The sequence below is a fragment of the Phalacrocorax carbo genome, chromosome Z (genome assembly GCF_963921805.1).
Source record: "Phalacrocorax carbo chromosome Z, bPhaCar2.1, whole genome shotgun sequence".
In the NCBI taxonomy this organism is placed as follows: Eukaryota; Metazoa; Chordata; class Aves; order Suliformes; family Phalacrocoracidae; genus Phalacrocorax; species Phalacrocorax carbo.
In genome coordinates this window covers 21,091,098-21,115,232 of record NC_087548.1, presented here as the reverse complement: position 1 = coordinate 21,115,232, position 24,135 = coordinate 21,091,098, and the positions used below count along the sequence as shown (strand labels likewise).

General features: G+C 37.8%; 1 protein-coding gene across 1 annotated transcript in view; it reads right to left on the bottom strand.

Moving 5' to 3' along the window:
• MTREX (Mtr4 exosome RNA helicase) overlaps positions 1-24,045 on the bottom strand; it is a 47,705-nt gene extending 23,660 nt beyond the window's left edge. The window contains exons 1-15 of the mRNA XM_064438390.1: positions 23,727-24,045; positions 23,215-23,346; positions 20,902-20,968; positions 18,775-18,837; positions 18,141-18,253; positions 17,122-17,296; positions 16,028-16,118; positions 15,557-15,681; positions 13,641-13,739; positions 12,764-12,866; positions 12,496-12,627; positions 11,219-11,298; positions 9,666-9,776; positions 8,468-8,569; positions 6,861-6,986 (exon numbers count right to left, since the gene is read on the bottom strand). Coding sequence (XP_064294460.1) covers positions 6,861-6,986; positions 8,468-8,569; positions 9,666-9,776; positions 11,219-11,298; positions 12,496-12,627; positions 12,764-12,866; positions 13,641-13,739; positions 15,557-15,681; positions 16,028-16,118; positions 17,122-17,296; positions 18,141-18,253; positions 18,775-18,837; positions 20,902-20,968; positions 23,215-23,346; positions 23,727-23,842 — 1,635 coding nt within the window. The 5' untranslated portion in view covers positions 23,843-24,045. The remainder of the gene's footprint in view (positions 1-6,860; positions 6,987-8,467; positions 8,570-9,665; positions 9,777-11,218; positions 11,299-12,495; positions 12,628-12,763; positions 12,867-13,640; positions 13,740-15,556; positions 15,682-16,027; positions 16,119-17,121; positions 17,297-18,140; positions 18,254-18,774; positions 18,838-20,901; positions 20,969-23,214; positions 23,347-23,726) is intronic.
• Positions 24,046-24,135: the final 90 nt, after the last annotated feature.

Sequence of the window (24,135 nt, the reverse complement as noted above, 5' to 3'; positions counted from 1 at the left end):
CAGTAGCACCTACAATCATAACTATCCTTAGTCTTACTTCAGGCTGGTAACTCCAAGTTCTTTCTGAACACAGAAAAACATACAGAAAACCCTACACGCTTGTATCAAGGCATCCCAATTTAACAAAGCAATATTTAAACTCTCAAATGTTTAAAACTACAAATATTTATACAACACATGTATCATACTTTAACTTAAAAATTTTAAAACTGGCCCTTCCCAAACCAGGATCATAGCATTGGTACATGAATTGCTCTGCACAGAACACAAATGGATGGTGGGGGGAAAGATAATTTAACATGCATTCAACACCATACTGCACAATAATTCTTTTGAATTTGAGCTGGCCTGATAACTCTATAGCTGTAATTGTATAATACACCTGACAGCATAATTTTGCTGTCTCTAAGTTGGATGAACTCAGAGAAAGCTGAAATGGAAAAACCCAAATGCTATCTGTGTCTGCACTCAGAAGCTAGCTGAGATCCTCAACACTCATTCGTTTCAGATTTGCTACTACAGGTATTAAGTCAGTGATGTGACAATTTACAATTTCAGTAAATACGCAGTATGTTTTAACTTAAAGGAAATGTGTGCCCTAGCAAAGACCACATACTTCTACAAAAACTTAATATAAAATAAATTTTAGAAAGGAACTTTGTCTTCTGTTCATCTCACACTGACTTTTTTTAAGAAGGCAGAGATAAAAAAAATAAATCTAGTTTAACCAGTCAAAATGCATTTACATTTGTAGTGATGAGTTTACCAAAGTAAAAGAAAAATTCCCGAAAATTTGTCAGCTGGGGGGGGGGGGGTAACTGCTTTCCACAGACTGACCTAATAAAACTACAAGTAACTTGTGGTATGAACAAGCAGCAACCACAATTAATAAACAATACCAGTTTAGCTTACTCCTATTGGCTCTAGAAAAGCCTGACATGAAGGTCAAGAGTGACTAACCATTTTACATGCCATCTGATGCAGCCCATCTTCCCACATTTTGGTTGCAAACATCAGGAAGAACTACTTGCTGTTCTCTTCTATCTGCTGGCTTGCATAATTACCTTCAGAACTGTGACCCTGTTCAAAATGGCGTTTGAATATTTGTCTTAAAACAGCTGAATTCTCTCCATGATTTCATGCCAAAATCTTGTTGACTTTAAGCAGATTTTAAATTAAGGTTAAGTATGTAAGTACTTAACTAAGAAGTTAAGTACCTTCCTGAACTGAAGCCTGGAAAATTTCTGAAGTTCAAGCCTCATACGAGCAAGAAAAGTTTGGCAGTTTACAGTAAAAATAAAAATTTCACATTAAAATTATTTTTATCTAAATGTTGATAAAATGTTTGTTTCACTGAGATTCTCATCTATGTCACAACTTTAGGTTAAAAAGAACTTTACGCTCTCCTCAAACTACTAGTGAGAATCTATTTCTTTAGATTTTGCAACAGCTTTTCCAAGAAGTATTAGTTCCAACCTCCAGCTGAAGTCTATTTCTCTCCCAAACTATGCTTTGGTAAATTTCTCAAATCCTGACGCATTTATTTTTTTTTTCCATACAAGGAAGCTTGAAGTCAAATCAGAGTGCAGGAGTATAATTAAGCTGATACGTTAAGCTGATGTTTGCAGTGGGACTGAATGCTGACGGGAGACAGTCACACTAGAAGGCTTCACCTGTTGTCTTGTGCATAGTCCCGAAAAAGATTAAAATGGAAAGCTGTTACTTAGTACCTATTCACTAGTTATGGGAAATGAACTGAAATACCAATTTCTTTTCTAGAAACATCTTTAAAGCATTTGGGGGAAAGTGGAAAATCTGTACACAGCAGTTTTAAAAGGGGTGGACAACCATCAGTACTAAAGACTCTGCAGAGTCTTCATCATAAAAAATAAGTAATAAGCCATATCATTCCATACCAATTTCAATTCAAGCAACCACAGTTTGTGCAAGAAAACATCATTTGTAGACATTGTATCAGGATACCCTCTTGCCAAAGCTTGCGCTGCAATTCTGCGAAACACTGCGCTAAACAACTGCTATGCTCTAGCCTGGATCTAACTGTACCTTGATACAGCTTCCTGACAGGGATGGGCAGCAGCTCCCTGTTCTTGCCTTCTGTGGCAGCCCTGCATAGCTATCAAACTCTGCTTCTTTACTTCAGACAGCACTAAGCATTTCATTTACAAAAGTGACCTCTGTTGATGCTCTACTCCCATGCTTCCTGCCTGATCATACAGTAAAAATTCAGTAGCTTGTAAGAGCAAAATTATAACTCCGTGTAGCAGAATACTTTGTACCACCTGAAAAAAAAAATTCCCATTCACTGGAAAGGTTTTCTACACATTAGTCAAAGAAGACCATCTGAACAGAAAACCACTAATAATTTCAAGAATATTATGTTAATGTATATCAGTATTTTAAAGAGTAAGAAAGACTAATAACAGTTTTGGACTGTCCTAAATTTACCTAACAATAACAATAAAAAAGTACCCAAAACCCCAACCACTCAAACAGCAGAGTCACTACTTTTGCAGTAGGTAATGTTTGAAGTTTTATTATTTTTCAACCCAATTCAAGAGCATACACACCTATATTTTTTTTTAAACACAGAAAGACCTATACAGGAGCAGACCCATGGCCTGTCAGTCAATACCAGACAAGCCAAAAGAAGGAACAAGCATCCTCACAGTTAAAGATTAAGTGAACTACTTCTGCATAAAACAGTATTTCTTTCCTACACAACAACCACTGTTTTTCTGTTATGCTGATTTGTCACAGTTTTTTTATAGTATTACATTACCATGGCATTTCTCATGATCCAGGCAAGAGTTTTAGTTGCTTGTTGCACTTTCTATGTTAGAAATCCAAACAAAATTATTCTGGTGCCCAAGGCTTATCATTAATTCCTTTTGCACACAGGTAGCTATGCTTATGCAAAAGCACTAACTTCCAGCAATTTTATCAGATAGCTCCTGTTCCAGACTTCCTCTTCTAGCAATTGAACCTTCTTAGCACCTTCTCACCATTTCCAATTTTACATTTATGGCTGATCAGCAAAGATTTATTTTTGTAAATGTTGCTTTTCATGCTAAACACAATTTTTTAAAAATTCGTGAGTCTGAAAGGAACAGCCATGTGATACATAGCAGATGATTAAACCACAATACATCTAATGATGCTGCCTCAATTATAAGGGAACCATGAGTTGCCCTTTCAAAATTAAGAAACTTTCCAACAGCTGCACAGCAGTCACATCAGAGAGCTGTGCAAGCAAGCAGGAAGTTTAAGAGAAAAGTATTAAACCATCTCAATTGCTATCCTGTTCATTTGCCTAGTACAATAAAACAACCTGAGTGTCAAAATAAAATACAAAAAGACCAGACGGATTTCTAATAGCAACACACAGGCCAAATAAGCACAGTACTGCCAACTCTATAAATAAAGGACCTGCCAAGGACCCAGATGTAGCCAGTGGAATATCTCCTACAGCTTGGCATCTGGGCACTTTATGTTCCATACACAAATGACAAGGAAAGCATAATACTGTATATTTTATCTGGCTAGATGAATGTTTTCTTTCAGTTTTTCAGTCCATCTAACTTCTGTGAAGAAATAAGTGGATGCAAAGAATTGGTACACTGAAATTCAAGGCTCAAAGATCTACCTACATTAGTACATTTTCTTTCATGATACCATCATTCATTTCTGTAACATAATTAACTTAAGATTTTTATCTTTTAGAGACAGAACAGATTACCACTGTTCAGTTACTCAATTGCCTCTGTAGGAATACATGCTTGTAACATGGCCAAATTCCAAACAGGGAGATGCTGCTCTGGTTTCAAAGGCCATCTAGCGTCAGGGACAAGCTTTCCACCTCCTACCTAAACTAACACAATATAGCTGAAGATTTTAATTAAGGAAAAGAAAAAAATTTCCAATAAAATATTTTAGTATTATGCAAATGTAGAACTATAATTTACCATCTTCAGAAAGCTATCCAAGAGTATTGTAAACATTTAGCTTTACAGATCTGTGCAAGTCACCAGTTTATTAAATACACAGTGGACAAATAAACACTGAAGACAAATGAAAACCCTAGTTACACTGCTGAAAGCAAACATATGTTACTGAGTTTAAGAAATATTTACAAATATCCCTAATAAGAGCTGCATCTAAGCTTTGAACTTCGAGTTTAAGTTTTTAAGTAGTGTGTATCACATCGCAATGAACAGTGCTGCAGCCAAACAGCACAGCTGCAGCAATACTGCTGGTACTGAAATACACTCAAAGCTCTCCCTTCACGATTGCAGTGTTAGGCAGCTGATAACATTATTCCTAGATGTTTTGCCCTAGTATTCAAGAAATGTTTTGGATCAGACCTGTATTAGAGTTGAGTAGCTATGATTAAAATGTCTTATGTAAATGTACTATCATTCTCAATATGGCTAATTTATTTCTTCTGAAGTTTTTCCGCATGAATTTTTAGCTTATTCTGGAGCAAAGCCACACTACTTGATGTGGCAGCAAAATACTACTGCAAAACATGATTGTGATCTTACTACAGACAAACACTGTCAGTCACTAAGTACAATCTAATTCAGACACGCTTAACGATGCATACAAAATATGAATAATGAAGAAATGTTAGTCTGTATACATTCTTGGCCTGTTTTATCATGAAATTTTCTCTGTGTCTTGTATTTAAAAAGGAAAATAAGAAGTATTTTTATGTTGTACTGTTCACCTCAAAAGATAACTTTTACTGCCTTTTCAGCAATTGGCTGAATAGTTAAAGAAGCTACAGAAGCATCAATACCTTCATTATAGCTCCTTCTGATCTTCTTCAAAGAAATCTCAAATCCAGTATTTGCTCACAAGTGAAGCACATCTTTTTACATCAGCAGATAAGAACCAAGACATAATATAGAAAGCAAAAAAAGTTGCAGTTATTTTCCCTTTTGTTTCCTTATAGTTCAAAAGGAAAAAAAACCAAAGGGCTTATAGTTTCAATAAAGAAATATTCTTTACTATTTTGTTGTCTAGATTTTAAGGAAATAGAGATAGTATTAAAAAAATAAGTGACCTAGTATTTCCCTTTGTTCATCTTAATTCCTGCAGATTGAGTTCTATAGTTCTCAAACTACGGAACTTAACAAGCTTAAAAACCCCCACCTTCTGAATGGAAGATTAATTGAAATATCAATTTTTCTGAAGCTATTTACAATTATTTCATACAAGTAAGTTTCTAGGGGATATTCTTTACAAACTACAGATTACAAGTACACAAAATGATGCTATTTGTAAGGACTGTTTTTTTCTTCTCTTATTTTGTATCTCCCGCTGTTTAATTTTTCAGCTGTGGAAGCACAAAGTTATAAAGCCTTTAGTTAAGTATGCCACAAAATTATATCTATTTTTTCAAATAGTCTTAAAAACTCACAGAAATCCAGTTAAAATACTTAGTCTTCATACATCTCAGAGATGTATACATGCATTAAGTATGCATATGAACAAACAAATGTATGTCCACTCCACTGAGAAAACATAAATCAAATCAAGACTAAGAAATAAATTTGAAACCTAATGCTACCATACGTGAATAGGTTCCAATATTTTTGAAATCTCTTATTTTACTATTTTCTGTTTAGTTAGCCATAATGTAGCATTCATGAAAATTCTGACTTTAAGGAGGTAAACACTACCTATGTATAGCAGTGATCTAATTTACACATTTATTATGAATTAGCATGTCGCACTGACAGAGCAAGACACAGAACAAAGAATCCAGGTCTGCATAACTAAGAGCAGCTGTGTACAAATTTTTCCCCTTGTTCTTCATTTGTCTGAACAAAAAAGAGAAATATTGACATCTGATTTTTTTTGGCAACAAATGCATGCTTTTTATTAACATACCTTGGTGCTGATTTAAGATGATTCCCACAATTTATACAAACTCTAATAATGATGTGCCTTTTCAACACAAAATGACCTGCTCCAAGCTCCTGAATAGCCTGCAGAGTAACTCCCCAAGTTTTCAATTTTAACATGTGTTCACAATTAACGTAAGCAGCCTAAGACCGGCAACACACACAACAGAATATTATGCCTGAATATTATGGTTATTTTTGCCATGGAATTTAAATAGAAGCGTAATGAGTGCAATGTTTCACATTCAAGTTATAAAGCAAGAGGATGTTACAGTAATAACCTGTACCAACTTCCACTACTGTTTGGGGAAGCCCTATCTCTAGTTATCTAATGCCCTTCTCAACCACGAGTGTGTTTTCTTCAACCTCCTGATTTCCAAATCTCAACGTTTCCTACACGCACTATCAATTTCTCCAGTTACTTTTAGCTCACTGACAGCCATCTCACTCTTCTTATTTACCACATGCACCTCATTTTTGGCATGACTTTGTCCAGTTTGTCTACTACACTGAAAAGTCCATTATCAGTCTTATTTCACCACAGAACCAAGCCTTCAATAATTCTTGGGAAAGCTCAGCAAACCTTTTCTAGCTCAGCAATATCCTTGAACCAACTGTGGTCAGCAAGAAACAAACAGAATACTGCAGTAGCAGCAGCATTGCTAGAAAATGGGATGTAATTCTAACTCTCCTGCCTGAGATCCCATTTATACTGAGAAGGATGATACTGGTCTTCTGATTTTGTTTTGCAATAGAAACTCCCACTTCAATGACAATTCAGTGAAAGCCCATACTCCTAGGAGTTGCCATCTCCTACCTGCATGATCTACACACTTTTTATTCTAGGTGTATAATTTTACGTGTTACATTGTTCAAATGAGAATAACCTCAGTGGGAAGGATTGGAAAAAAAAGTTACTTTCTCTCCTACCTTCAAAAGCTGTTTGCCAATTGTTGGACTCATTTTTTCATCCACCATAAGAATTACTATTCCTCTGTCATCCATACCTCGGCGTCCTGCACGACCTGACATTTGAATGTATTCACCTGAGGATATCTAGAATAAAATAAAGAAAAAAATTAACAAACATTAGAAAAATAGCAAGAACATATAAAGTACTGTTTACAATTACTTAGTAAATGACCATAACATAAAAATTAGCAAAGGAGTTATCTAAGACATGAACTTTTCACAGATTGAATTAATCACTCATAATTGATCACTAAGTCACTAAGATATAAAAACATGACTATGAATAATGTATGTCAGCAGTGTAAATTACCTAATGCTCCCATAGCTATAGTGATTTCCACAACACTCGGCATCATTTTAATAAGCACAAAAAACATTTTACTAATGTCCTATGTGATGGAAGGTTGCTGGGCATGGTGGAGATTATTAAAATATAAAACATCTTCAATATACCGGTAATACATCTTCACCATTGTCAAATAATGTATCACTTCTTTCAAACGATTCAATCGTAACATTAAAATACTGATACCTAGCAAGAGCAGTATTTCTATACCTAGTAACCATGAAACTGAAGATGTTCTAAAGAACTGAGACATGGACAAGAGCCAGCTATAACTGGTTCCATATGTCTCAGTAAGTTACAAAACTGGCTTTTTTTGTCATCTGGGGAACTTGCATTCTCAAGAACTTCCTGAGTCTCACTTGAAGTCAGATCTCAAAAACTACTTAAGGAAACTGTGCTGAATAATTTTAAAAGCAGGAGTTCCACACGTCTGGCACCTCAAAGGTGGCTAATTCTCACAAGCATCTTAAGAACATTCAATCAGACCGAATAGATTGTGAAACCGAACAGCCCAAATGAAGACTGAAGAGATGTTCACTCCATGCCAAGTCACATGTCCTGTTTACTGCCATTTTCCCACCTCTGAAAGATGAACCATGACACATACTTACTAAGTTTTGCTGTGACACATAAAGTTTTGCTGTGATGACTTGTATGTGCTTATTATTACTTACATGTGAATCACATATCTGGTTTTAATGTTGAAAACTTCTAAATTATTTGTTTTCCAGCTGTTTAAGAATCTGTCTCTCCCTCCACACATTTCTGTCTTTCTGTGGGCTACCCGAAATACTCTGCTATAACAGAACAATCAATACTCTCCTTAAGTAAGTTATCTCTTTTCCTGGGTCTGTCAAAACCTAAATTTGGTGATCGTTATGATACAATATCAAGCCCACTTATTCTCTATTTTCCTGTGACACTGAAGAAAATACATGGGTCCCACAGTTTTGGACAAGTTGTGCAGAAGTCTTAGGTTAACAGTGAACACTGGCTTAGACTATGTTCAATGCCCTTTTGCTGTATCTCATGCATAATCTGAGGAACCTTCTTTCAGGAATTTGTATGTTAATTATAAATGGATTAGTGAACAAAGAAAGATTTTTGAAAGAAAAGGTATTTTCTACTACATTGTAGTGGATATATCAAGATTAAATTTAATCCTAATAAGGTTTAAATATGCAATTCAGTTACTCTACAGAACCTGGTTTTCACTTACCCATCGGAAATCTTTCCCATCAAATTTGCTGGCGCTTGTAAATAGCACAGTCCTGGCTGGCATATTAATTCCCATAGCAAAAGTCTCGGTTGCAAATAAAGCCTAAACAAACAGACTGAAGTTAAGAAAGCAAAACCAAAGGCTCTTAAGCAAAAGTGCAAATAGTCAACAGATTGCTATGCAAAACCTGTCCAGATTTTGTTACTTATGTACGGTCACCATATGAACATAGGTGCATTAAATATTTAAAAACTAGACCAAAAACATTCTTTCCCTCTTTCCTTATTTCCTCTGGGAAAACATGAAAACTAGTTAGATGGCACCATGTGGAAGACTCCAAAACAAACCACAGGGGGGTGCAAATTATATTAATAGAAAATAAAAGTTAATTTCATATTCAAAGTTCGCAAGAAGGAAACAGCAGTTAGCTACCAAAAAACCCCACAAAACTTTCTCTAAGGTTAGATTTTTCTGAATATATGTCCCTTAGGGCAACCACCAAACAGCTTGGTAAATGTCTACAGTCATTTATAGGAGCAAAATATATCGTAAAACAGTTCAAGAAAATGTTACAGTTAAACATTGTAAGTTTAAATATTCCAGAATAAAATCTACAACACTTAAAACCAGAGCTGTAATTGTGCACTAACATAAGACATCTAAGGCAAACTATTAAAGACTACAAATTTTTTCTTATAGAGAGAGGAAAAAAAACCCCAGCTTTAAGAATTGGTTTTTCAGAAAAAGATGGAGGCATTTATGCAAATGATTGCAGCTCCCTTCCCTTGATAAATGCAAATAATTATACCAATTAACTTGTGTCACTGGAACAACTACAGGCTTCCAGAGGTGCTGTGTGCATTTGTAGAACCCAGTGTGCAGATCCACAGAACACAGCCTTTCCCTTCCCACGTGTGTAGCTCTTAAAAACTGCTTAGTTACTGGACCACATGATGTTAAAAAGAGGTTTTTGGTAAGCACCGAGCCTTACATTGCCTGCACAGGATCACATTCAAAACACAAAGCACTTTTCAGCTTGGCATGTGCAATGAGTCATTCACCTTTTGCAGTGAAGGAGCTGACCTCTGCTACAGTATTAGTCTACCTTCTGAGCTGAGACATACTTCTCGGTTTTTCAGGATTACTGACTGAATATTCACAACAGATAAAAACCTAAATATGGACATGAAATATATACCTTTATTAGGCCCTCAGAGAAAAGAATTTCTATGGTTTCTTTTAAGATAGGAAGCAGACCACCATGATGGATACCAATTCCTCGCTTCAGAAGAGGAAGTACATGCTCAACCTGGGAAGAAACATATAAAGACCAGTAAACAAATTTTAATATTCATTACTAAAAAATAAAACCTATATGGAAAGCTTCAAGACTACCCTTAGTTTTCACATAATTCCCTATTTCCTCATTTTAAGTACAACAAATACCCCTTCAATATTATTTTCCAGCGAGAGCTAGGAATGATATGAAGGATAAAGCCAGAGGCCAACTTTTGCAGTAGACTAGTCTTAAACTGGGTTAAGCCAACTGTGAAGCTATGCCCTAATTTACACATGCAGTTAGCATTTACATTTGCCTCTGTAATAAAAGATGCCTCATTTAAAATCAGTTTTGGAAATAGTGATGCTGGCGTGCATGAGATTATTTTGTTTCAATTTTAGTTGCAGTGATTTAACTTCTTTATACGTGCTGTAGAACAGTGAGGTCAGCACCTATGAGAGCCATACAAGGCAATTCAGGCTCTAAATGACTGAATCAATCTCAAATTCTAAAACTATTACACTTCAAACAAATACCAACATAAACTTAGCTTTGCCTCCATTTTTTTCTTTGAAAACAAAGATTACCATTAACAATCCGTTAACACTCAGTTACCACCCCAAACCTCATTCTGAGAATACACTTTTGAGATATCACTGATCAGAGACGAAACCAGATTACTTGGATATGATGCCGCTGTTGTAAGTTTACTAAAAAAAACAGCGCATAAAACCCAGTTTACTAAAAAAACCCACCTAACATATTGGATTCCCCCCATTTTTCTCAAGTTCACAAACAAAACACCTATATGTAATCTGAAGCAAGTAGGCATGGCCAAATATTCAGTAGTTGTTTTTTTCCAAGGAAAATTTGCCATGCTCACAATAAACATGACTACATTAAGAAACAACAGACACAATAAATAAAGGAAAGAGGGGGTAGAAAGAAATTATAGTTTTAGTATTTGTTAACAAAGTACTGAATCCTATATGACTCTGTCCATTTGGAAGCTTGTATTTTTCCACTGTAAAGACAATCACTATGCTTAGTCATTATACAATAAATTAGAATGCAAATGCATCAATTCAACTTTTTGAATGGCCCAGCAGTCGATACCTGAAAAAGTGAATACTGGACTCCCATTTGAACTGTTTCCAGACAGTTTCAACCCAGATATATCTCTTTATAAGTCCTTGTGTTTACTTAAAAACGTAATTAGAAAAAAAACCACAAAGGGTAGGAACTCCATGGTTAGTTTTGGCATATGTCATTTACTGGAATCACAACTGGAAGGAATCCTAATCACTGAGTCCTATTTCACAATGCCAAGGAGCAATGAAAGAGGTACTAAAACTCAGGAAGATGGATGACAGTATCTACTTTATATTTCTGTACCTACTACAAAAGACCCATAGCCTCAAAAGTTGCAGAAAACATGGCAGCAGCAGCTACCCCGTTCAATTACCACTCACCTGAGGAAGCTTTTTGTCTTCATCTGACAGACAATCAATCGCATTATTGAATACTTCTTCAACCATTTTTTTTTCTTCATCTAAGAAGGCAATTTGTAAGTTATTACAAAATCTAGATGGGTAATACCACATGTAAATAACATTTTACCACACTCTAATATTTATAAAAGTTTACCATAAAAACAGCATGGAAGGCTGAAGTCTACACATAACCACCCACATAGGGCCAGATGATCAAGACCTGAATGTGAGCCTGAGGGAGCCTAACAGTAACCAGTATTAGATGCTCAGGAAAAAGGAAAATAGAACAAACCTGGCAGAATAATCCAAACTTCAGCTATTTCCAAGCTCAGGATTTCTCAGTTTCATATACTTTCTATTTCATGAACCTGCCCCTGTGTCTCTTCCACCTTCTAGCCCATCTCCATGGACATAGAGGGTCTTCCTCGTCCCTGTTAATTCTCTTTCTTCCCTTTCTTCTTATATAGTGCAAGTATCAAGAATATATATTCAGAGTTATGACTGAAGAAAACATAAAATTACATCTCTGCACTTCTGCATACCTTCACATTTTCTGACAGAAACAGCTGCATTATTTTGCAACACTGAACCAGAACGTGCAAAGACTGGTGCAAGCAAGGAAGCAAGAACCCTGAACAGTTCATAAACATTAAATGCTATGTTGATTTCCAACAAATTCCTTATTTTTGTTACAACCCTCAACATTTACGAGAAGTGATGAACTTAAATTTATTTTCCAAGCTTAGTCTTAATCCAAAATAAGAGTGTCTTCTTTGTTTATCTTCTGGGTTTTCCTTTCAGGAGAAGGGGGAGGAATGAAAGAAAGAAAACTGGATTGAACAGTTAAGAAAGAACAGTCTAGTGGTTTGCTATACAGTTGTTTTGACTTTGACAGAATACTCATTTTTCTGATGGACATAGCATGAAAATTTTGGGGAATACATTTGTTAATATCATTAGAAATGGGGTTTTCTAGGAACTCTTGCACTATTATTACAGTGAACAGGATTTTGGAGACTAGAAATAGAGTTTAAAATAGAGGAACAATTCCATATTGTGAAAACCAAGTACTCTTTATGCACGAACAATTTCCTACTGAAAACAGCCAGACATACTGGCATAATAAACAAAAAGCATTATGTATTTTTCATTCATTTGTACACAGAAAGTCCCAAAGGAAACAGAAATACCTAACCAGAGTAACATTTCACATCAAACTACAATTGTGAATAAAACTATGTTTTATTTATGCGTACCTGTATTGAAATCTAACTTTGTCATCTGAAGAGCATAGGCTTCACAGTCTTTCTTACTGAAGCTGAAAATAATCACAGGTTGGAAATTCCTTTCCATGATCATCTTCACAATCTTAAAAACATTTGAAGGACCTGCAGAGAGATTACATTAATTTAAATGTAATTTTAGCATTGAAGTATCTGATGGAATAATTGAGACACAAGCACAACTTGCACAAACTTTCTTGTATTATACAAAAGGTTACTTTAGAATGGGATTCAGACTCACCTTTCGTTCCTCCTTTCCTGCCCTTCTGGTCCCCTTTTGCTAAGTCTCCCGCATCTCGAAGCACCTGCATTGCTGTATTAAAATTATCTTCTCTGAAATCTCCCTAGATACAAAAGACAATCTTTCTAAGCAATTACTTCTTAAATAGCCCACTTAAAAATACTTAGTGCTCTGCATCCCCAGCCTCATTACCCCATATTTACAGGCAGAAGGACAAAAACAATGCATAAGCTAGCAAGTTAGTTTACTAGGTCAGTGGAACAGCTTAGAATTACACACTGGTGTCTCCAGCGTTATTACTCATTGTTCTGTCCACCACACCATCAACCATGCTTGACCTGCTGAAAGACACAACACCAAAGGTGACTTTTAGTAATGTCTACATGAAACTACACTGCCCAAAGATGACCTAACTTCAAGTGCACTACTGTTCGTGGCATTAGCTACTGCTGTGCAAGCCAATGATGAATTTTAAACAAGTCATTACTTCAAAATCACCTAAAGACACAAAAATACTTTGCCCCTCAACAGAAGTAAAATTTAAATGCTTCTACATTTTCTTTTGAGAAGCAGTACCAAAAACATCAGCTACTTTGCAGATTTATAGAAAACAGCACACACTTTAGAAAACAAAGCATAGATGAGTGCACTTAGGACATCTCAGCAAAGTATTACTCAGCTGACTATATGGCATTAGATAATAAAACCAATCTCTTCTATAAGATTCCAAAAATTTAACAACAATTCAGAGATAACCATTTACACTTCATTGTAACATAAACATCCTTTGTATAGCCAAGCCAAATTTTATAAGAGATCAAGCTCATGACTGATACGAAAGCAAAAAGATCTTTCAAATGAACTGAATATTCCTTACATTTTCATCAACAACCAAGTGGAGTCCATCTCCTCCTGCTGGGAATATATAATGCTGCAGTGGAGTGGGTCGGTAGTCAGTGTAAATCACATGGCAAGGCTATAAAGAAAGAACAGCATACACAAAATATTTAATGTTTCTAATCGCATTGCAAAAACACTTACTTGATGGAAAATCCAATACATTACTATTATATTTTTCTAAAAGCCAGGAAGTAAGACTCACAGAAACTAAGATAACAAATTTGCTTTCCTGAATATAGGCATTTTGTACGAATGACATTGCTTAAGAAAATTAAAGTTTGCAAATACTTTAGAAGAACAGAAGTTGGCTATAAAAATTCTTTCTCACAACACAAAAATTAAGGACATGTAATATTCTCCTTTTGTATTTATTACACAGACTCAAAATCCTAACACCTTTTAAAACCAAAGAAAAAACTGTTAATTTCTATCTTGTAAAAATATCTGCAGTATTTCTTATACCACCTAAAAAAGGCACACAGTAGACATTTAAAAACGTTTAAGGTTTTAATGCATGGAGAAAGCTTGTTTAGAAAAAAAATAAACAAAATACTTCCTTCAAAACATTAAATATTACAGAAATCTGCTTTAAAAAAAAAAAATCACTCTAGTGTTCTGTGAAACAAAGTCAAGGTTTTGTGGCAAGCTTAAAGAATCCCCTATTACATTACACTCCTTTCATCACAAACAACATAAGAATCAAGCTTTGGGTATTTTTAAAATTGGACCAACCTCTCATGGATATTAACTTCCCTAATTCTAATTGCCATATTACTAGCTGCAATAGCATCTCTTAAAAAAATAGAACAAAATAAACCTAATGGTTAAACACAGAATTGATTTCTTCCACTCCTCTTTTCATTGTTTGCAAGTATATATAGTATTTCCTACGGAAGTATGATTTACTTTTGATTTCCACATAGCCTTTTCAGAGAGCTCTTCAAACAGATTCTCCAAATAACTTCTTGTCTATCAGCACTCTGAAAATTGTAGTTTGTTGAATGTTTCATAATTCAGAATGTTTGCTGAAATCAACCTGGCATCTAAATAGGTGTGGAAAATAAACTTCAAAGAAACCGCTTTAATCACAGAATCACAGCAGGGGTTGGAACAGACCTCTGGAGATCATCCTGTCCAACCGCCCTGCTTGAGGAGGGACACTAGAGCAGGGGGCACAGGAATTCGTCCAGGTGGGTTTTGAATGTCTCCAGGGAAGGAGACTCCACAGCCTCCCTGGGCAGCCTGTGCCACTGCTCTGGCACCCTCACAGCAAAGAAGTTTTTTCTCATATTTAAGTGGAACTTCCTGTGTTTCAACTTGTGCCCATTGCCCATTGGACATTATTGAAAAGAGTCTGGCCCCATCATCCTGACACCCACCCTTTAGATATTTATAGGTATTGATGAGATCCCGCCTCCATCTTCTCTTCTCCAGGCTGAACAAACCCATGTCTCTCAGCCTTTCCTCATGCGGGAGATGCTCCAGTCCCCTGATCATCTTCGTAGCTCTCTGCTGGACTTGCTCCAGCAGTTCCCTGTCCTTCTTAAACTGGGGGCCCCAAAACTGGACACAGCATTCCGAATGCAGTCTCAGTAGGGCAGAGTAGAGGGGGAGGATAACCTCCCTCGACCTGCTGGCCACACCCCTTTTATTGCACCCCAGGTTACTCTTGGCCTTCTTGGCCACAAGGGCACATTGCTATGTAAAACCAACAGCCAGGATAGATGCAAAGGCTAGGAGTACAACCAGAGAAGTCAAGAGTGAACGATACCATCATTTATCAGCAATATGACGACTAAAAAGACACTCAAAGGTTCAGTTCTCATCAGCCAAAGAGACAGTATTATGCCCCAAGACAACAGGGATGCACGTATGGCACATCAAAAACATTACTTGTTTGTGAAGATGGCAGATCCATTCAGCAAACTGACGGGCATTTGGAATAGTTGCAGAAAGGAACACATAATGAACATTGTCAGGGAGCAAAATAATCGTTTCTTCCCAAACCACACCACGTTCTGAAAATGGAAAAGTCACATGGGAGATTTATGTGATTAAAGCCTGTTTTTCATCTCTGAAGCCAAAGAACAGCTTACAGACAAAATACAACAAAAAAAACCCTCCCCAACACAAATGGGGTATATCAGATACCCTCAAAGTGGCTTTTGCCTTGGCAAAGAAAATGTGAACTGTGACACACAGTACCTGGCTTATATCCATTCAGTAGAAAACAAATTCTGAATGATTTACACACAAAGATGACTGATTTTAAGAGAGAATAAAGATTTCATTCTTCAAAAGAAAAAAATTGTCTTGGGAGAAAAAAAAGATTTCTTTAAAAGAAAAATTGTACATATATGATACCTGAATCCCTCATGTAGTGGATTTCATCAAAAATAACCCATGCAACTTCTCGCATAACCTCAGAACCTCTGTAGAGCATACTTCTCAAAATCTAGAAAAGAAAAAACACATTGAGATCCATCACATGAAATAACAAGTCAGATATTACAGAGATGTCAGTAAGAAACTGGCAGAATTTTTGGTTCCCATTTACATGGCAATATGAAATCTTATTTTGCACAAAACTTAAAAAGCATTTTAAGATTGGCTCTGAGACACTCTTAAAGTTGATTCCAATCTAATAAATCTCATGATACGAGATGAACTGGTTTCCCTGCAAGAACAGTGAAGGAACATGAAAGAAAAAACGTTATTTTGCTCCCAGCCTCTATATAGCAGCATATCTGCTACAGGTCTACACACCTACTTCTGCCAAGCCGCCTTCTTCCTTCATCCTAACAGATAACCTCTCTGTAATTAAGAGGAAACCTTTTGTCAGAAATCAGTCATGCTGTCTCTCCACCCCAAACTTTCCCTAGAAGAGTTTTCTCTGTAAGGCTCCTTACTCCTCTGAGGTGAAGACGGAAAGGAAAATTCCCACTTATTGCTGGACAGATGTCTACGAGGAGAAATGCCACAAAACTCTGCCAACAGTACTTTGTTACCAAAGATGAAAAGCTGTATGTTCCTAGAGTACTAGCATCTAGTGTGAACCACTCAGCTACCACTCAGTGATTGTCCTCTCTCCCATTTTGTTTCCCTAGACCAAAGTCCTGGCCCTACAGGATTCAGTATGTCAGGCTGACTTTCAGTACTTCACATGTATCCAAAGAAATCTCAGTATCTTGAGCATTCAGAAAATTAAGTTCTGACCTTCTCCATGTGAGAATGAAAGTGCCTGAATGGTAGTCCAAAAGCATGAATTTACAGAGATTTAGCTAACTTTTTCAATAACCAAATGTTAAAACATTAAAGGGAGACATAATGCACTTTATAACATTTTCTACACAAATTGGGCTTATTACAAAAACTTTAATCTTTTAATACCAGACCTTCTCAGTCAGAAAAGGGTAGAAGAAAACACAGACAGACCAAGAATTAATGTCTGATCTTACCTCGGTTGTCATTACCAGACAAGAAGCTGTAGGATTAATGGTGACATCCCCAGTCATCAAACCAACATCCTGAAATTCTTCATACATCTCACGGTACTTCTGATTACTCAAAGCTTTAATTGGACTCGTAAATATCACACGCTGTTTCTCCCTCAAAGCCAGGGCAATTGCATACCTGCATTCAAACATTGTACATGTTAAAAGTTGTCAGCAAAACATTCAGAGCATGTTACTTTCCTCTAATCTTCTGCTAAATAAAATAGAATAAAATAAAATGCAATAAATAAAAAGTACAATATACAATTCAGAACACCAGTATAATGATATGAAACATTTCATACCTAGATTATTAAGTTCAGTGCAATCTTAACTCAACTATGCACGCCTCTTTGGAGAGCAACAAATCACTGATGATATGTTAACTGATTTTAAGGACATCAGAGCACATCTAGTTTAATCTAAAAATCTAATTGTCACTGTTTCATGACAAACATTTATTATCTACAGGTACATCCCACTTCTCAACTCAGGTCAGCAAAGCCACTCCACTGTCAGACCAAATACTGACAAAATACCTACGCTATCTTTTAAACACTTCTTGCCCAATAAACACCAAGTTTCAAATTAAATCAAACCAGCGCTTCTGACAAAGCAAAGAAAACACACAAGAAACTCTTCACTAGTTATAGCCAGGAGCTAGAAAACAAAAGGTTTTTTCCCAAATTCATGCAAATCTGTATTAACGAAACTCTCCTTTCAATCTATATAATAATACCTCAACAAAACCAGATTGCCTAAAAATAAAAGGTAAGCTTAATCATGAATTAAGCCTTTTGCTACCCGCTAAACAAAATGAAAGTAGTAATTTTTATGTTCAAGAGTAGTGAATTCAGTTCTAACACTCATGGTCCAAACTTTGCATCAAGAAACTGAGACACAACAGCTAATGATGGTTCAACAAAATGGCACGACAAACATTGCACCATTCTCTTATTAGCACCTGTCAGAAAATTACTTACTCAGCACAAACAGTTTTACCAGCTGATGTATGAGCTGACACTAACACAGACTGGTTATTATCTACACAAAGAATAGCTTCTCTCTGGAAGGCATCAAGAATAAATGGATATTCCTAAAAAGAAAGCAAGCAAAAACATTACATTTTTTTAACACAGACTGCTACTTACATCTACTTAATTTTGTGACTGATCTTGTATGCAAATTACAGGCAGAAATTAAATCCTGTAGATATTTCTAACTTCAACTGATCTTAATCCAGAATTTTGCAGTGATTTTGTATTTAAATCATTTTATCTAATACCACACCTAGGATCTTTACTTATGTCCCATTGCCATACCAAATTAGTATCTTGCCCTCATGACTGTATTTTCTTTGATTTAGGAAGAGAAACTACAGTGTAAAACTGAAGCCACTGCCTGATGCTGTAGAACAGAGTTTAAATAACAGTAGCTTACCCACACCACTCAACCACATCATTTTACCCGATGAAATTTAAAATATAGACACACCAATCTTACTTTCAACAGACCATCTTTCAAGCCTTACTGACAAAGTATGTAATTTTTCCCTCTACCCTCATCTACTGTCTAAAGCACATGCAAAAAGAAAAACAAATGCAATCTATCACATACTTTTGCAGCTTTTCCAGTTCTTGGCTTCAGACCTGTGAAGACTTCATCTGCTGGAAGTGCAACCTATGAAATAAATTTTAAATAAAAACAGTTGCAGAATTCTCGGTGTTCACTCCAGTGACATGGCAAGCTATGAAGGGCTGGGGCAGAAGATGTAAAGTGCATGAAAACTAATTCGAATTTATATTATCCTGTTTCTCTGAGCTCATATGCCAAGGCTACTCCGTCACTTCTCTGATACTCCCTACAGTCTTGTGTGACATATTTCTGCTCCACCTACCTTGGAACATTAGCTCTTCAGGCCAGCACACCATCATGGCTTCTGGCTGATGGACATTAGAAGCAATTACTCAGCTCACACTGGTAACACTCCCTTTCAAAGGACAATATATTTATACAGGTAAAATTCCTGTTCCTGGCCAATATCTAATAGTCATTCATCCTAAATATTTAAGCTCTCTTCAGTTACTAAGTGATGGCAAACCTCTGCCAGACATCTCAAGATAAAAAAGACTGTACAGATGCACGGGCTTTAGAGCCTCTATCAACTGTATATGGAGTTCCTTCAATACAAAGGTCTCATCATACAGTGTCATTGAATGTGATCCTAATTAGCTTCACCTAGTGCTAGAAGACTGCACAGAAAAGAAAATGAGCATACAAGTACAAGGAAGTTAAAATTTCCAGATTTAATTCGCATAGAAACTCTGTCATCTTTGGATGAAGCAGGATTTTAAAAAAATAAAATAGCATTAATACTTCCGATTTTTTAATATTTTAAATTGTATTTATGTTTATTAACACAATTTGAAAACTGTTTTTATTATTTTGCTTTTACATAAAAATACTTCTTTCCCCTTTTGCCAAAATTTAAGTTTCAACAGTCATCAGCATTACAAGAAAGCCTTTCATTCTTGAACTAGAATAGCAAAATATTTCAATGCACTGCTATGCACTATGAACACAGACGTATTTTAACAACCAGGTTTTCATCCTCAACAGCATTCAGAATGGGCTTGGTACCTTTCAAATGTGAAAACCTATCAACATCACCATTGAGTCTTTCACAATCACCCATTTTATTGCCAAGTATCATTCAAACTGCTTCTGTTAAGATATCTTATTAATTTTTCTAGTGCATTTTGTGCATGCTTAGTGCCAGATACAGGCCTCAAACTCTTTACAAGCCTGTACTACCTTAAATATAAAATGAAATAATATATCTGCCTCAGAGTAGGAAGGCTCTACAGAGGGATCTGGACAGGCTGAATTGATGAGCCAAGGACAGTTGTATGAGATTCAACAAGGCCAAGTGCCAGGTCTTGCACTTGGGCCACAACAACCCCATACAACACTACAGGCTTGCGGAAGAGTGGCTGGAGAGCTGCCTGGTGGAAAACAACCTGGGGGTGCTGGCTGACAGCTGGCTGAACATGAGCCAGCAGTGCACCCAGGTGGCCAAGAAGGCCAACAGCATCCTGGCTTCTATCAGGAATAGTGTGGCCAGCAGGAGTAGGGAAGTGATTGTGCCCCTGTACTAGGCACTGGTGTGTTCAGTTTTGGGCCCCTCACTACAAGAAGGACATCGAGGTGCTGGAGCGTGTCCAGAGAAGGGCAATAAAGCTGGTCAAGGGTCTGGAGATCAGGTCTTATGAGGAGCAACTGAGGAAACTGGGGTTGTTTAGTCTTGAGAAAAGGAGGCTGAGGGGAGACCTTATTGCGCTCTACACTAGCTGAAAGGAGGTTGTAATGAGGTGGGTGTTGGGCTCTTCTCCCAAGTAACAAGCAATAGGACAAGAAATAGCCTCAAGTTGTGCCAGGGAATGTTTAGATTAGGTATTAGGAAAAATTTCTTCAACAAAAGGGTTGTCAAGCATTGGACCTGGAGGTATTTAAAAGACGTGTAGATGTGGTACTTAGGGACATAGTTTAGCAGTGGACTTGGCAATGATAAGTTTATGGTTGGACTTGATGATTTTAAAGGCCTTCTGCAACCTAAATGATTCTATGATTGTATGGTATAATAAGTACAAGTGAAATAAACAATATTATTATTATACGGGCAGTAATAGATATAATTCTACAAAACAAGCCTATACTTTTCATGTGTATTTTCACCACACTCACCTCATGCGTACAGCCTTCAACAGTTTCCACAGCTTGCACCTTTACTTGAGGCATCAGGTCTGCCAGACTAAAAATATATGAGTTAGGACAGCCAAAAAGGTATTTTTAAATCCTGTTTTCTTTATAAATGGGAAAATGTTGAACTTCACCTCTACGTTAATTGCGATATTAGAAAAAGGATGCACAAAACTCTTGAAATAGACAGTTGGCGGAGACTATTACCAGGACTGAGAATACCTGTAAGTGTTAAAATTTTGCTAGTATATAAATCTACTTTAAATACTGCTTTGGGATTTGTAACACCTTAAAAACTTGCACCACAAAACAGCACTTGGATCACATTTTTTCACATGAAGTTTTCTGATTAGATGGGGACCTTTTTTCAATATACAGCAAAACAAAATTCTAGACCTGTTTTCCTGCTACTAGTCATGACACTGAATAACAGGAGCCTGAAGCATCCCAAGCAGCTGCCTGAAGTCGAGACCCATCTTTTCTTTACCATTCCCTTGTCTCAGGGCTGCAAGAAGGGGTTAGCGTCTCACTGCATAAAATTTTTTCTGACAGTTTTAACATACTTAGTAAGCTACTGTGGGCAAGTATGCGTTCTGCTCAAACCATTAACGCAGAAACTGACTTAAAATGTTGATTCTGGTTCTATTTTGGTTCTGTACAGGTACCCTTTGTTTACAGTGTTCTTAGAAGTCTTCTCATAAGTATTCTCGTAACTTTCTTGCAGAAAACCTTACCTTGAACTTAAGAGAAATTACCACGTAAAACCAAATAACAATCCAGACCAGAAATCTGTCTGACAGAATTCAACAGTACGTCACTCAGAGAACACTGTAAGAGCACACCAATATTTAATACCAGCTTCAGAAGAATGTATGGCCTCCTCTAATTGGCGCAACACAGCTAAGTTTTGAAATACCTGGAATACTTCACAAATAAGATAGTCTTAGAACTTGCTACATGTGATTAGATAGAAGGGAGTCTGGAGGCACCATATCTCTGAATAGAATAAATAAGGGAAATGTACTAGAATTAGGTAATTTAGTAAGAATTATGTAACCAAGCCAAAACTGAACTGAGCATGCCCAGAGACTGAGTTCAACCAGCAGACACAGTGAGGAAGACTATCCATGACCACCAGAGGACCTCAGAAGACCACCAATGAACATGGATGCACATGTGTTAAGGACATTTGCATATAGCAATGAGTTGCAAGAATAATTTGAATACAGTAATTATTTCCTAGAAGTTTAATTAATATGTATATTTTGATTGCATATAACCCCTGTACTAGGGCACCTCCAGGCACACACTAGGTGGAGCAACCCTGCCCTGGTGTGCCCGGTGCCACAATAAAGAATGCCTGCATCCTAAAACTACAAATTTAGTTCTACAGGATTCTTATATTTGCCGTCTTATGATATCACAGCAAGCACATAATTTTAATTTCTGTAGTAGGGTTTTCTACACCTTGGGCTAGGAGGTACACACCTGTATTTGGCAGCTCTGGATGAATTTTTATTCCATGAACCTGCCTAATAATTTTCTGAACCGATAGAAACTTCCAAGCATCTCTTAAGATACACTAAGCTGAAAAAGTGCCTGCACTGTCCCTTCAATCTGTTTCAAAATCCTTCAAAATACCTATCACGAAGTTCTGGAAAGAAAAGAGGGAGGCACACGCAGATCCTAAAGAATAGAAATGGCATTCAGGCTTCTATTCTGCTACCTTATCTCCCTAGCTATTGATATGTCCAAATATACCCCTCTCTCTGTGTCAAATGCCTCCCATTTGTGCTCAAATTTAAAAGCATGTCCGTACTTAAGATTGCAAGTATTTGCTGCAGTTATGATCTTATGCCTCAAAAGCCTCGCTTCTGTCTCCTTGGTCAAATTCTTCTTTCTGTATCCCAACCCAATTCTGTGTTTCAGTGGTGTGGTAGTCAGCAAGCCTGCCTCCTCCCGTGCACCTCAGTGCTTATCTCTGACTACACGCCTGAAAACAACATGATGGCTTTGACCACAAGCCACCGATCCATATGCACCAGTCACAAACACACGAACATTTCATATTGCGGTTGCCTCTCTGCAACATTACTTTAAACGTACCAGTGCTCATCACTGCTGAAGCTGTACTACCAGCATGCCCTCACTTAAACAGATAATGGAAAATCAACTTCATATGTAAAATCACCTTTATACGGAAACACTGTAAAGCTACTTACACCCACTACTCACAACTGGCACATAGCTAAACCAGTGCATCCTGCCACGACCTCCTTACACACTAAGGGCACTTACTTAGCATCTTCTGATACAACATCTTCCAATTTTGGCTTCTTTCCCAAAAGAGCGTCTTCATTACTATCAGCCTCAACTTCCCTTTTGGGTTTCCCTGTTGGAGCCACTGAAGATTTTTCCTCCGATCGTCTTCTGCAACGTAAATACACAACAAATTGGAAGTTTACCTCTTTGATGAATGCATTTTCAGAAAAGAAATCAGGTGCCCTAGGGACACCACCGATCACGTTGCACTCAGGCCGCCACCTGGGGAACCCCGCCCACGAAAACCCCCACGAGTTTTCACACCGCTTCCCGAACGAGGGTGCCCCCGGCCCCCCAGACGCCAGCTGCGCTGGGGCCGGCCACTGCCTCGAGGCCAGGGTTCCCGGGAAGCCCCATCCCTTCAGGTCACACCGACTGCGGAACCTGACGGGGTTCCGTAGGTCAAACAGGCCGGCACACGGCGGGCCCGGCAGTGCGGCCCAAGCCGCCGCCGCCAGAGCAGCCGCGGTTCCGCTCCGCGCTCTCACCCCGGCCTCCTGCCGCCCTCCGCCGGGCCCGCTTTGCTCTTCTTGGCGCCGGAGGCGGCGGCGGCGGAGTCCTCATCAAACACGCTGAAGAGCTCGTCCCCGAAGGCGTCCGCCATCTTCTCCACCGCTCCCACAATGCCCCGCGCCCCACCACCTCCCCTCACCCCCCGGTCCCACACCGGCGCCGCACCCAGAGAAGAAACAGAGACCCCCGGGCGCTGGCACCCCGCGCGCGGCCCCAGCCCGATCCCTGGTCCCGTACCGATCCCACTGCCCCCAGGCAGACCCTTCCAACAACCCCCCGCAGCCGGCGGACCCTTCCCCCGGAACCTGATCCCCGCAAGGCCCAGAAGGCCTGGCGGCGGCGAGACGCCTTCCTCTGAGGGCTGACCAATGGGAGGTGGAAGAC